We start from the raw sequence: 14,279 nt of genomic DNA on the forward strand, positions 1-14,279 counted from the left end.
TATAAATAATGCTTCACTTAGCAATACCAGTATCTGTGGTAAATGAATGGGATAAAATAACATTGGCTTCAAAAATAAGAAATATATCTCTTGTCACACACATGCGCATGGGAGGCAGCTAAAGGGCTTCAATTCCGAGCCAGACCGGGATGTAGCGGAGTGCGCTGACTCTTTTTCTCGCTTTTCTACAAACCGTTCATGGGAAATTCCGCCTGGTCCTGATGACGTCAAGTCTGCTTCCGACCCTTTTGACGTCACTTCCGGGTCTGAGCCTATGGATGAAGAGCCTTCTGGTTCTGACCCCTCGATGTCATTTCCTATATTGGCCTTTAAAAGCTGATGCCTTTCCCCTATGCCCTCAGTTCTATTTTGGACTCTGACTTGTGCACCTCAGTGCTGTCATTTATTCAGTTTTGCAGCCTGGAAATAATATACGGGTGGCTGCCCCAAACCTTGCTATGGCTCTTGGTCGAGTTTGTGACACTCTTAAAACAAAAAATAAAATCTGCGAATGTTAAAGTTCAGTTCTCTTCTATCTCACTAAGCCCCTCTTTCTGATGTAATTATTTTGCTGAGGTATTAGATGTGCTGTCTTTAAGCCGACATACAATATGATGAGCCTATTTTTCTATAACTGTACAGTAATAGACAATAAATGTGCTAAAATCACCTTACCTTTATATCTTGCAGATAGATTTTCACTGAGCTGACCTTACTGGACTCGGGAATCAGTTCGACTCGAGAGATATTCAGAAACTCTGTCAAGGTTGTCATAATGCTGAGCTTATTATTGATAATCTGACTTATGCCATACTTGGCCCCAACTAATAATGTGATGGAGGATTCTCTGTCCTGCAACTGAAAATTAAATGATTAGAAAAAGGGAATTGTTAAAGTAAATATCCAAAACATTTTTCTACAATAGAAGGATATAATAGCAACATGCTGGCGCAATGGTCTGTTCTTCATTTTCATCATGAAAAAACAAATCACGAAAGGCACTTTCACCTCCAAAGGTTTTTTTTTTTTTTATTGTTGGATAAGTTAATCCTGGAAATGTGTACAGTAAAACGTCAATTATCCATTAGGGGTCAGGACCGAGGCCATGATGGATAAGAGAAAAGATGGATAACAGAACAGCTACTTTAAAAATGATATACAGTAGATTAGTTTAGCGAATAGTCATACTTATTTACAAAATAAAAATCTATATTAACAAAATATAATATAGTAATAACAAAATTAATTTATATAATATTGTAATGACCAGCGTAATAAGCAAATACAACTCAGAGGTGCTGAAGTTTTTTCTACGTTTTACTTGGAGTCTTTGTTCAGTAACAAACGGTGCCCTGTCTTATACTCCGTTATCTGGGATACAGAGCACATCTCCAAAACAATGAAAGAAAGCTTTTCTTACCAATAATTATCTCCTGCCACTCATGTTCTGTCTTTTTCTATACCGCAAACACTCCTGCTTATGGTCTCCAGACTCCCTACCCAAAACTTCCTTCCACTGCCCCTTCCTTTTTCTCCTAACTTCTCCTGTCACTCATCTCAAGATGCGTGTCTAACCCTTTACAGAACAGAAGCCCTCCACCCAGTCCCATTACTAACAGCTTTCATTCCACTCTTTCTGCTCCTCCACAGTACATCACAAGCCACCTGCACGTCACAATATATTAACAAAGTTATAATGCAACAGAATTTTAAAAAAATTTCAATGCAGAAGAACATTAACATTAATACAGACTAACATTGCCATCAGTGGTTTCCATTTTCGACACATTTTTCAATTTAATCGGCATCACGCTTTATATCGTTCACTGTTTTTCTTCCTACTCCGTAAATTGAAGCAATACTTGAAGCAATTTTGCCGTTTCATAAATGTTTAATAATTTCAATTTTTGTGACAATAACAACACCACACACATACGTTCATTGCCCATAAAAAATTATAACAGTTTAAATATAACAAAAGAGAAAAGCTACAAAACACTATTAAAACTGAAGGTGCGTAAGTGACACTGTGATTTCAAAATGCAGCATGACATGTGATGCTGGGGAAAAACACAACATGCTAGCACAAGGGAGAGTTGTTCTAATGTGCAGAGTTCACATCGTATCGTGTGGCTGTAGTAAAGTATCTATCTATCTATCTATCTATCTATCTATCTATCTATCTATCTATCTATCTATCTATCTATCTATCTATCTATCTATCTATCTATATATCTATCTATCTATCTATCTATCTATCATATAGTGCCTTTCCTATCTATCTATCTATTATATAGTGCCTTTCCTATCTATCTATCTATCTATCTATCTATCTATCTATCTATCTATCTATCTATCTATCTATCTATCTATCTATCTATCTATCTATCTATCCTGCCAATTATACTAAAATTAAAGTCTATTTATCTATCATATAAAAATTAACGTCTATTTATCTATCTATCATATAATGCCTTTTTATCTATCTATCTATCTATTATATAGCACCTTTCACATCTATCTATCTATCTATCTATCTATCTATCTATCTATCTATCTATCTATCTATCTATCTATCTATATATCTATCTATTATATAGCACCTTTCACATCTATCTATCTATCTATTATATAGCACCTTTCACATCTATCTATCTATCTGTCTATCTATCTATCTATTATATAGCACCTTTCACATCTATCTATCTATCTATCTATCTATCTATCTATCTATCTATCTATCTATCTATCTATCTATCTATCTATCTATCTATCTATCTATCATATAGTGCCTTTCATATCTATCTATCTATCATATAGTGCCTTTCATATCTATCTATCTATCTATCTATCTATCTATCTATCTATCTATCTATCTATCTATCTATCTATCTATCTATCTATCTATCTATCTATCTATCTATCTATCTATCTAATAGGTAGACTCTGGCATGTACAATGTTTCTTTTTTTTGTCCTAACAGTTACTGAAGACTGATGGTTAATCAAGTGATGGATAATCGAGGTTTTACTGTAATTATTTAGCCTTGGTGTACATTAACACTTTCTTCTTCAACGTTCACTCATCATTCATGTCCTTACTAAGGATTGGCTACTTTCTCTGCAAAGAGTTAACATTCAACCTCAACGGGAAGGACTGAATGTCAGAGTATCTTTGCATAGACCAGGAGCCACAACAAGACTTCTGCTCCTGTCGTGATTCAGAGTACACAGCCCACTCTCAAGTCACGACTCCTGACCGGGATGAACATAGGAATACCTTAGCAAGGGCCAAGAGCAGCTAAAAAAAAGTTCAGCTCTTGTCGGGTTTCAGAACACAGCCTGTTCCCAGATGGCTACTTTTGAGATGCTTTTTCCCAAATCACCTGAATGAGCACAGTTTGAACCTAAACAGATATACAGTACAAGAAATACTCTAATAAAGGCCTTTCGTGAACACCTTTTCACAATGAAACACTCAGTATAAGCTGGTAGGATTTTCTAGGTAACCCAGTAGAAGCTGGCTCTGCTGGCCTCTGTCACAATATTTCTTGCACACTTTTTGAGAGTAGCCAGTCCCTACTAGGCAGATTTGTTTATAATCCTTCCAAAGGTAATGATCTGTGTTCTGTTACCTGGCAGCAGCTGAAGGACATATGGCCTTCAGGCCTTTCTAAGATATTCCGAAGCAGTCTGCTCAAGCATAGCGACCCACCCAGGAGCTGAAGGAGATAGGTAACCCAGCAGGGGCTGAAGGATATAGAGCTCTGGCCTTTGCTAAGGGAGGGAGTCCTCTTAAGGTTAGAGATCAGGGTTATAGGTAACCCGACAGTAGATGAAGTACAGGATGAGCCAAAATGAAGTACCACATTTCTCAAGGTCATTGCGCAAGGTAGAGGCAGCCGAGTAGGTTGGGTTGGGGTTGGGGGATCCCTGGTAGTTTTCAGTCGCCAACATTCCTTGGTCCGGTGCACACTGTGCTTTCACTGTCGAAGTGTTCTTCAAAAACAACAAATCCATCATCACTACACAACACGCCATTCTGAACACACTTCAGTATTCCTCCTAACAGTGGCATCCCAAATCGGAAAACAATTCTTCAGTAGGTGACTAAATTTAGACAGATGGGTACAACATTGAACAGAAAATCTCCAGGCCATCCTCAGACTGTGCAAACGCTTGAAAACATCCAAGCTGTAAGGGCATCGATTTTACAGTCTCCTAGACGTTCAGCGCGTAAACCTGCATCAGTCTTAGGCATTTCCAACACGTCTTTGAGGAGGATTTTGCATGAGGACCTTAATTTCCATCCATAGAAAATGATGGTAGTGCAGAAACTCACAGAGAGAGAGACTGGGAGAGACGTAGAGAGTTGTGTGCCAACATTCTGCAAACTGTTCATCGAGATGCCATCATCATGTGCAGCAACGAAGCATATTTCCATTTGATGGTTGCGTAAATAAGCAAAACATTCACTATTGGGCTGAAACCAACCCTCGTGAACTTCATCAGAGAGCGTGTTACAGTTTGGTACGCCGTTGCAGAATTTGGCATTGTAGACCCTTACTTTTTTGAGGAGGGGGGAGCAACGGTCACCGTCACTTCAGAACGTTGCATTGAAATGTTAGAGAACTTTTTTACAGCCCCAACTGAAAGAAATGGATGTGGTGGATGCCTGGTTTCAACAGGATGGAGCAGCAGCTCATATGACGTGGAGATCCATGCAAGTTTGCGGGAGCTGTTTCCGTGGAAGCTGATATCCCTGCACAGTGATGTCAGGTGGCCTTCATGTTTGTCTGATCTCACTCCATGTGATTTCTTCTTGTGGAGCTATCTCAAGTCAAAGGTATACACACACCGACCGCAAAACCTTGAAGTCCTCAAGGATGCTATTCGCCACGAAATCGCAGCATAAGTCATGCTAGCATTCAGAAATCGTCTCGAAGAGTGTACAGTAAATCCCTCCTCCATCGCGGGGGTTGCGTTCCAGAACTCCCCGCGAAAGGTGAAAATCCGCGAAGTAGAAACCATATGTTCATATGGTTCTTTTTATATATTTTAAGCCCTTATAAACTCTCCCACACTATTATAAACATTTCCCGCACAATTATACAGCATAAACCCTTTGTATTCTCTTAGATATTAGGTAAGATTCGTTGAAATTATGTATGCAAACACAGTTTGTATACAGTAAAACCTAAATATTATTTTAAAGATATCGAGCGTCTCCGATATCACATATGTTACAGCCATTACGACAGACAGGCCACCAGCAATAAATACGTAGAATGCAAGAAAAATTGTATACAGTAAAATGTGTGTACAGTGACACTAAACGATGTACATGTAATAAGTACTGTACATAGATAATTAATTATGGTTACTCACCAACAAAGACACGATGACTTGTCTGATAACGGTGAGTTTAATTTTACTGCAGAACAAAGGAGAGCGTTACAGCTCTTCTAAAGGATCCTCTTCAGGCGACTGTGTAGCACCGCCATTGTTCTCCTTCCAGCACTCTTCAATCCAAATCCCTAAAGCAGATTCCATCCAGACTACTGCCTTATCACGTCCACTTGCAACTTGTTTTGCGCCCTGGTTAAAGGACACTGAGGCCATAGATCTTATATGCTTTTCCTCCTTTTTAAATAAAAAGAATCGTGGACTCATTGATGCCATAATGGTGTCCTGCAGCGGTGTAGCTGTTCCCTTCCTTCAACATATCCAAAACTTTTACCTTTTGTGCAATCATTTGCAACTTCTGTTGGCGCTTGGACACGGCCCCTGAAGCAGTAGCACATTAATGCTGAATGAGTGAGATGAGACTTCCTGGTTAATGCAGCACTCCGTCGCTGAGCCAATCAGCACACAGGAACTTTAACTGTGTGCTCTGATTAGGTAGTTTCTCAGTCATCCGCCAATAGCGTCCCTTGTATGAAATCAACTGGGCAGACCAACTGAGGAAGCAAGTACCAGAAGTAAAAAGACCCATTGTCCGCAGAAACCCGCGAAGCAGCGAAAAATCCGCGTTATATATTTAGATATGCTTACATATAAAATCCACGATAGAGTGAAGCCGCGAAAGTCGAAGCACGATGTAGCGAGGGATTACTGTATCGCTAATGATGGCCACCACCTTGAAGACATCATTTTTAAAACATAGTGAAAAAAATCTATTTTGTATACCCCTTCTTGTGTCATAATTAAATTTATTTTATCTTGTAGCGTTTTTGTAGAATAAACGTTTGAAAATGTGGTATTTCTTTTTGGCTCTCTCTGTATATAGATTTCTGGCCTTTGTTGAGGAATTTCAGAGGTTTAATATGGAGTTCAGCAGTACGCATTGAGGGGTTTATATGTAAAATAAAGCTAATGATTTAGGCATTTCAGGGATTTTCTTTTTTTACCAATAAAAAAGAGCTAAATTGCCCTTCATGAACACTTTCTCAATAAAACAGCATCTTCTTCAGAGCTCCAGAGGCTGGAGTTCTACTGACTGCCCAGTCCACTGTTTAAATGGAGTTTGTCCCATACAATGAACAGCATTTGTTGCTAGAAACATACAGTGGTAATACAGAATATAGTGGTGCAACGCATCAGACACAAACTACTAAGCTAAGCAATGTTGATAAATAAATGTGTGCCCATTTCAAACTAAAAATAAATGAATACATAAACATCAGATATGAGTCCATCCATCAGTATCTCACAGGATAAGTAACAGTAATACAGTATAACTTAGTTTCTAGTCAAAATTGATTGACAGTGTTGGTGGGGTCTTGGTTAGAGGTCAAGTAGATGATTGCATGGCAGTTAACAGTTTCAGACCGCAGGGTTGAATGTTTATACATCACTTGCTAAAGGTTGTGTGGCGTGAGGGTCACAATGGAAAGTGCTTTCTTTGGGCATCCCTCATCAGAAATGTCTATTGTGGCGGATGGCCGGGACCCATGCCCGGCCCGGACGCCCCTTTGACACTGGATCCAGGGGAGCAGCCATGGGATGCAAACTACGTCCCCCGGAACACTTGGTGGCAGCCCGCCTGGGTTGCATCGGGGCCACTTTCTTGGAACACCAGAGCTCATCCCTGTTGGGCTCCATGGCCACCACCAAGAGGAGCTGCACGGCTTAATGGCTGAATGCAGCCACACCCTGAAGTGCAGCCTGAATTAGGTTAATTACCACCTGAAGCACTTCTGGGCGGGCTATGAGAGGAGCCTACAGCCACTACTCGAGGCGCCAGAGTTGGGAGGAGGAGGAGGACAAAGCTGCCTGGGAGGAGGAGTGGTGGCGAAGAAGATGAAGAAGAAAAAGAAGAAGAAGGCTGTGTTTTTGGGTGTTTATCTTTTGGTGTTTTTGAGACTGTGTAGGGCCTGTGGGAAACTGGGAAGGCATGACCAACGGCTGAAGACAAAATAAAATCTTTTAATTTATTTTTACCTGTGCCTCCATTGTCAGTCTGTGTCAGGTCAATGCCTATATAGCACCTTTGCCACACTATAAAGACAACAGTGCGGCTTTGGTAATGAATGAGACCTTTTAACCACATACAAACAGGCATTGCAGTCTACCAACTGCATAGCTCCTCATCATTTTGCTAATCACTATCATCTCCATAGTGCATCTGTACCAGCAAGGAGACAGGCTGGCTTTGTTCAGCCTCCTTAAAAAGTGGTGTGCTGATGAGGTCTGCGGTAGGAGTGACGGATGCATTCAAGTTGGAGGTGGGATTACATCAGGGATCGGCTCTGAGCCCTTTCTCATTTGCAATGGTGATGGACAGGTTGACAGACGAGATTAGACAGGAGTCCACGTGGACTATGATGTTTGCTGATGACATTGTGATCTGTAGCGATACTAGGGAGCAGGTTGAGGAGACCCTGGAGAGGTGGAGATATGCTCTAGAGAGGACAGGAATGAAGGTCAGTAGGAACAAGACAGAATACATGTGTGTAAATGAGAGGGAGGTCAGTGGAATGGTGAGGATGATGGGAGTAGAGTTGAAGAAGGTGGATGAGTTTAAATACTTGGGATCAACAGTAAAGAGTAATGGGGATTGTGAAAGAGAGGTGAAGAAGAGAGTGCAGGCAGGGTGGAATGGGAGGAGAAGAGTGTCAGGAGTGATTTGTGACAGACGGGTATCAGCAAGAGTGAAAGGGAAGGTCTACAGGACGGTAGTGAGACCAGCTATGTTATATGGGTTATATGGGCACTGACCAGAAAGCAGGAGACAGAGCTGGAAGTGGCAGAGTTAAAGATGCTAAGATTTGCACTGGGTGTGACGAGGTTGGACAGGATTAGAAATGAGGACATTAGAGGGTCAGCTCACGTTGGACGGTTGGGAGACAAAGTCAGAGAGAAGAGATGCTGGGTATATTGGGAGAAGGATGCTAAGGATAGAGCTGTCAGGGAAGAGGAAAAGAGGAAGGCCTAAAAGAAGGTTTATGGATGTGGTGAGAGAGGACATGCAGGTGATGGGTGTCACAGAACGAGATACAGAGGACAGAAAGATATGGAAGAAGAATAAATGGTAAGAATAATCCATATGCCTTAATAAGTAAAATCTATTTTTTTACTTTACTCACCATCATAGTAGCATTGAAGATTTTGCCTCCATATGTTTTTAACTCTCCAAGTATCTTCAGGTAGTTTAGCCGTGCTTGTGCTGCTGAAATAAGTTGCTTGAAGCAAAAGAAATAATCATAAATACATTTAAATTAATTTGACTACAGCATTAGCAAAGCTGCTGTAACAAAGTTTATTTAAAGACTGAAATAAAAGTTTTGTTAGCTCTGTTTTATTAATAAAATTAAATTACTTCAGCAGGCTGGCGTTCTTCAACATCTGCAGTAAGATGCTGCAGATGTTCTATCAGACGTTTGTGGTGAGCGCCCTCTTGTACGCGGTGGTGTGCTGGGGAGGCAGCATAAAGAAGAAAGACGCCTCACGCCTGGACAAACTGGTGAGGAAGGCAGGCTCTATTGTAGGCATGGAGCTGGACAGTTTGACATCTGTGGCAGAGCGACGGGCGCTGAGCAGGCTCCTATCAATCATGGAGAATCAACTGAACAGTATCATCTCCAGACAGAGGAGCAGCTTCAGCGACAGACTGCTGTCAATGTCCTGCTCCACTGACAGACTGAGGAGATCGTTCCTCTCCCACACTATGCGACTCTTCAATTCCACCCGGGGGGGTAAACGTTAACATTATACAAAGTTACTGTCTGTCTGTGTACCTGCATTGTTATCACTCTTTAATTTAATATTGTTTTTTATTAGTATGCTGCTGCTGGAGTATGTAAATTTCCCCTTGGGACTAATAAAGTATCTATCTATCTATCTATCTATCTATCTATCTATCTATCTATCTATCTATCTATCTATCTATCTATCTATCTATCTATCTATCTATCTATCTTTGAAGGTTATCGTTTTGCCGACATGCTGGCCTCACTTGCGTATCCTCAGAGGTGGAGCCACCTCTCACTTCTGGGTCGGACAGACAGACACACACACTTCCAAGCGTAGACGTTTATATATAAGATAGAGATTCTGTTGAATCTAAACTCTAAAGCTAAGTCTGATTTTTGTTAAATACGGAATAAACAATGCTGGGTGCCAATTACTTTTATCAGTTTCAAGTTATGTCAAAGACAATTTGCCCACGTCTGTATATTTCGAGAATAATTTGAAAGGCACTAAATGAAAACCTCAATGAGTTACATTTGGTTGTTAGAAATGTCCCACACTTCTAAAACATACTTGAAAACGCAGAGCAGAGGTGCACAACATACAAAACAGTACAGAGTTTCACAAATGAGATCTGTTTTACCTTTTGTCCAGGCTCTGGGAAACTTTGCGTCATTTTGATGTGGTAAGTGATCGCTTTCTTAAGGTCTTTCTCGCGCATGTTTCGAAGCAAAGTGGGAGATATGAAATTTTCAATTCCCCAGTCTTTCCTGTCATAAAAAATAAACAATATTTAAATAACAGAACTTTATTAAAACTATCCTTGTTGTCACTTTTCTTTTATTTTCATCTTTCATATATTCAGACCAGAAGACTGCCAGTCCCTATGACGCCACTTCCTGGCCCTGATTCTTCTGGTCTGGTGTCCTCTTACGGGGCAGTGCCGCCATCTTCCAGTCACTCAATGCCTTGACTGAAAAGAAAAGACCCGCAATACCATCCATCCATTCATTATCCAACCCGCTATATCTTAACTACAGGGTCACGGGTGTCTGCTGGAGCCAATCCCAGTCAACACAGAGTGCCAGGCAGGAAACAAACCCCGGGCAGGGCGCCAGTCCACCGCAGGGCATGACCTGCAATACCTATTGCCTTTTTTCTGTTTTTCTTTTGACCACCAAATATAAGAGGGTTTGCCTAAAAGGTGCACCAACTCTTTCTAACTGTCCTGTTTTTTTATGACACCTTCCATGGCCCAACTAATGAATTTTTTTCACTTACTCTATATATTTCAGGGAGAACTTCTGTGGCTGACCAGAAGCATGGATGCGTTCCTGAATCTGCAGGGCCGCCAGCCGCAGGGCGACATTACACTTCATTTCAACTGCAAACCTCTCATGAAGGACATCGCTGCAGCTCTGCAGAGAAAGAACAGAATATTTAATTATCTGCCATTAACGCTCAGTGTAGTGTCTTTCTGAAATACGATGAATTTATTACATTTAAAGTAGAAAACATGTCAGGTTTGAGTTAAGAAATGAAAAATGAAAAATAAAGAATGGTGGTTTAGGACTTGATAACGGTATGGCTGGATTCAGGAATGATTTACAGCAGATACTAAATAAAGATGGTGCCAGAATGGAGTGAGGTCTCACACCTTGCTCCCTCGGGTTGTTTTGTGCCTTTATCAAAGGTTACAAGGAACTTGGCAGACTCTTGTATCAACATTTATTAACATCTACCTGATATGTGAATATGACTTTATTCTCCAAGGTAGACATGGATGCGTTTTCCATGAACAGACAGCCTACTTGTGCAGGTGGGACATTACATTTACTGTCTAAAACTGCCAATGTCTGACTGGAGCGTATCGCCCAAAATGATCAAAGTGAAGGTGAGAGCTTTGTGATCGGACATATGAAAGGAACGTCCTCTCTCAATTCTGCCTGCATCAAAGTGAGAAGCTGGCCCTCAGCATCTTCAAATGGCACATTATCATTATTAACCTTAAGAGAGATGTGTGCACAAACCGAAAGGACTGAAGTGATTTACATGAAACAGAATTCACAGCAAAACTCAGTGTTTCAAATCGCAGGAAAGAAAAAAAAAAACGAGTTTTACTTCCAGAAACATCTGTGTCACTGACGCCAGAAGAAAGGTGTTTAGTGCTATCTGGATGTATTTATGTGCTTTACATCTGCATGTGTCTGCCTTTCATTTAGAATTTAAATAAAGGTCCTTAGCGGAAAAAGAAAAATCACCTTGTCGACATTTTGTTGAGCCACCAGACATTTTCTGGTAGTACAACAGCCGACAACTTTCATGTTTCAGCCAGCATGTCTCCCCTGGCTGGGGTTCAAAGTCGTATTTCTTCATTGCTTTGTCCACTTCTGTGCCATTTATTTATGTTAATGTTAATTTTGTTTACTATGTGCATTATTCTTTGTTTTTGTCTGTTGCTATAAAATGCATTGCTTATGTTCCATGTGTTTTGTGGGTGGTCCTCCAAGCAGTGGGGTCACCTGCCAGTCACCACCAGGAACTGCCGTCTGCCCTATAAATCAAGAGGGTCTCCCATCGTTCTTGGCAGTTCATTTCAAATATTGTGCTTGTGCTTATTGGCATGTCCTGTGTTTTTACAAAGCGTGTTTGGATAAAAATAAATCTTTTAATATATAACGCTTTTTCAAAGCCCCTTTACTTTCTAGTTGGGGTTTTGATGGTTATAGATAGACAGATAGATAGATAGATAGATAGATAGATAGATAGATAGATAGATAGATAGATAGATAGATAGATAGATAGATAGATAGATAGATAGATAGATAGATAGATAGATAGGAAAGGCACTATACCAGGGGTGGGCAAATTCATTCCTGGAGGGCCGCAGTGGCTGCAGGTTTTTGTTCCAACCCAATTGCTTAATAAGAAGCACTTATTGCTCTAGAAATATCTTCTGCTTCATTTTAGTTATCTCCCTCATTAAGATTATGAACCCTTATTGCTTATTTAAGTCTTAAATAGCTGCATTCTCAGTTTTTAATTGCTCCTTATTAGCAATAAGATGCAAATGACAAAAGAAACCAGCAGTTATCCATTTTGCTTGTTACCCTTTACACCTGTGTGTATTTATCGTGCACTATTTGGTTTAATTAAATACTTGGAAGGAAAGAGAAGAGAAAAAAGAGAAGGATTGAGAATTACCCATCCGTTTTACACTTCAAAGTATTTGGATGATATCCTTAGAATGGAAAAAAAAAATCTAGGATATGAGAATGACTTGACATAGCAGAGTTAAAGCACTAACAAGCCATGAAATGTAATTATTGACAAGGATTGTTTTCTAATTAAGCAACTGGGTTGGAACAAAAACCCGCAGCCACTGCGGCCCTCCAGGAATGAATTTGCCCACCCCTGCACTATATGATAGATAGATAGATAGATAGATAGATAGATAGATAGATAGATAGATAGATAGATAGATAGATAGATAGATAGATAGATAGATAGATAAGGCACTATATGATAGATAGATAGATAGATAGATAGATAGATAGATAGATAGATAGATAGATAGATAGATAGATAGATAGATAGATAGATATGAAAGGCACTATATAATAGATAGATAGATAGATAGATAGATAGATAGATAGATAGATAGATAGATAGATAGATAGATAGATAGATAGATATGAAAGGCACTATATAATAGATAGATAGATAGATAGATAGATAGATAGATAGATAGATAGATAGATAGATAGATAGATAGATAGATAGATAGATAGATCACATTTCCAAAACAATCCAAGAGAAGGAGCACAGTTTATATTTTTACAACTGTAAATGGTTTTCCTCTCTATCTTTTTACACCATGTTTAGATTCATGTATTCACCTGTTTTTTTTCCCTTGACAAATCATTTTTCATTTAATAAACTGCACTTAGCTCCAAGAATGATGCTTTTATTACGTGAAGAATCCAGCAAACGACAGATTCAGCCGTAATTTAAAGTACTTCTGAAATTCATTTGATTGCTTTCAACAGGAGCCATTATCTAGAGGAGAGCACACTAGAACTTTTGGTGAATTAAATTCATATGGTTTTAATGTCAAAAACATAAGTTTATATTATCATTATATGTATTAGCAATTGTGGTTGATAATTTCATGATAAACACTTTGATTTCTAAACAGACATGCTATGGACACTGCAGAAACTCATTCACAGAGAATATCCATTTTGTGATATGCAGGTTTGTTGCTCAAGTAAAACACGTTTGATTTTTAACGCCAGTTTACTGTTTTTCTTTTAATTCATTCCATTCTTCTGGTTCATAATAATATTGTATTATTTTCCCAACAGTAACAGCATTAAAGTGAGACAGCAGACAAGTACCCATCTACCTATTTAATTCATCAGATGATTCAGATGCCAAAGAGACAGTTGGCTGAAAAACAATGAGTTCAATCATGCAGATGAGGAGGCTCAGAATTTAGAAATGTCAAAAGGATGACAGTGATGTGTCCGAATCACCTCTGCCGTGCACTCACCATGGCCGTCTTTTGGAAACATCTGAGTGCAGAGGACAAGAGAGGAGGAGGAGAAGAAGAAGAAAAAAAAAAGAGATCTTGTGGCATTCCTGTCAAGGAGGGCGGCTGGCACACCAGCACTGTAGAAGTTCTCTGCTTTACAAAGGAATATGTTAATTTACTAATTGTAAAGAACCAAAGATATCTGTCAGGGAGGATACAATTCTCTTTTTTAACTTTGTTTAGAATTCACTAAGATTCAGAATAAAACAGTAAGAAATGCACTAATTTATGGTAGAAATAAAATTTTGCAATATTAGAAACATGTAACACATTCTCCTAGATACTGTTAAAGCAATGGCCATGTAAGTTAAGCGTATAATGATCACTGAACCCTCTGTTCTTACAGTCTGCTTTTTCTTTTATTGGGTTATAAAGAGCCGGAGTCCATTCTGGACACTAGGATCAAATTGGCCAAATAACAGGGGTTTGCCAGTCCATCATAGGGCACACTCACTTATACTGCGACAATTTAGGGTCTTCAATTAAGTTCC

General features: G+C 39.5%; 2 protein-coding genes across 2 annotated transcripts in view; one reads left to right on the plus strand and one right to left on the minus strand.

The window, feature by feature from the left end:
* The window catches only part of LOC114654912 (baculoviral IAP repeat-containing protein 1-like), an 828,238-nt gene that overhangs the window by 324,975 nt on the left and 488,984 nt on the right, over positions 1 to 14,279 (plus strand). The gene's annotated exons all lie outside the window — the stretch shown is intronic.
* LOC114654189 (FERM and PDZ domain-containing protein 1) overlaps positions 1 to 14,279 on the minus strand; it is an 85,352-nt gene that overhangs the window by 27,738 nt on the left and 43,335 nt on the right. The window contains exons 9-12 of the mRNA XM_028804595.2: positions 10,473 to 10,609; positions 9,835 to 9,961; positions 8,588 to 8,683; positions 676 to 858 (exon numbers count right to left, since the gene is read on the minus strand). Coding sequence (XP_028660428.2) covers positions 676 to 858; positions 8,588 to 8,683; positions 9,835 to 9,961; positions 10,473 to 10,609 — 543 coding nt within the window. The remainder of the gene's footprint in view (positions 1 to 675; positions 859 to 8,587; positions 8,684 to 9,834; positions 9,962 to 10,472; positions 10,610 to 14,279) is intronic.

The sequence above is a fragment of the Erpetoichthys calabaricus genome, chromosome 7, assembly GCF_900747795.2.
Source record: "Erpetoichthys calabaricus chromosome 7, fErpCal1.3, whole genome shotgun sequence".
Classification (NCBI taxonomy): domain Eukaryota; kingdom Metazoa; phylum Chordata; class Cladistia; order Polypteriformes; family Polypteridae; genus Erpetoichthys; species Erpetoichthys calabaricus.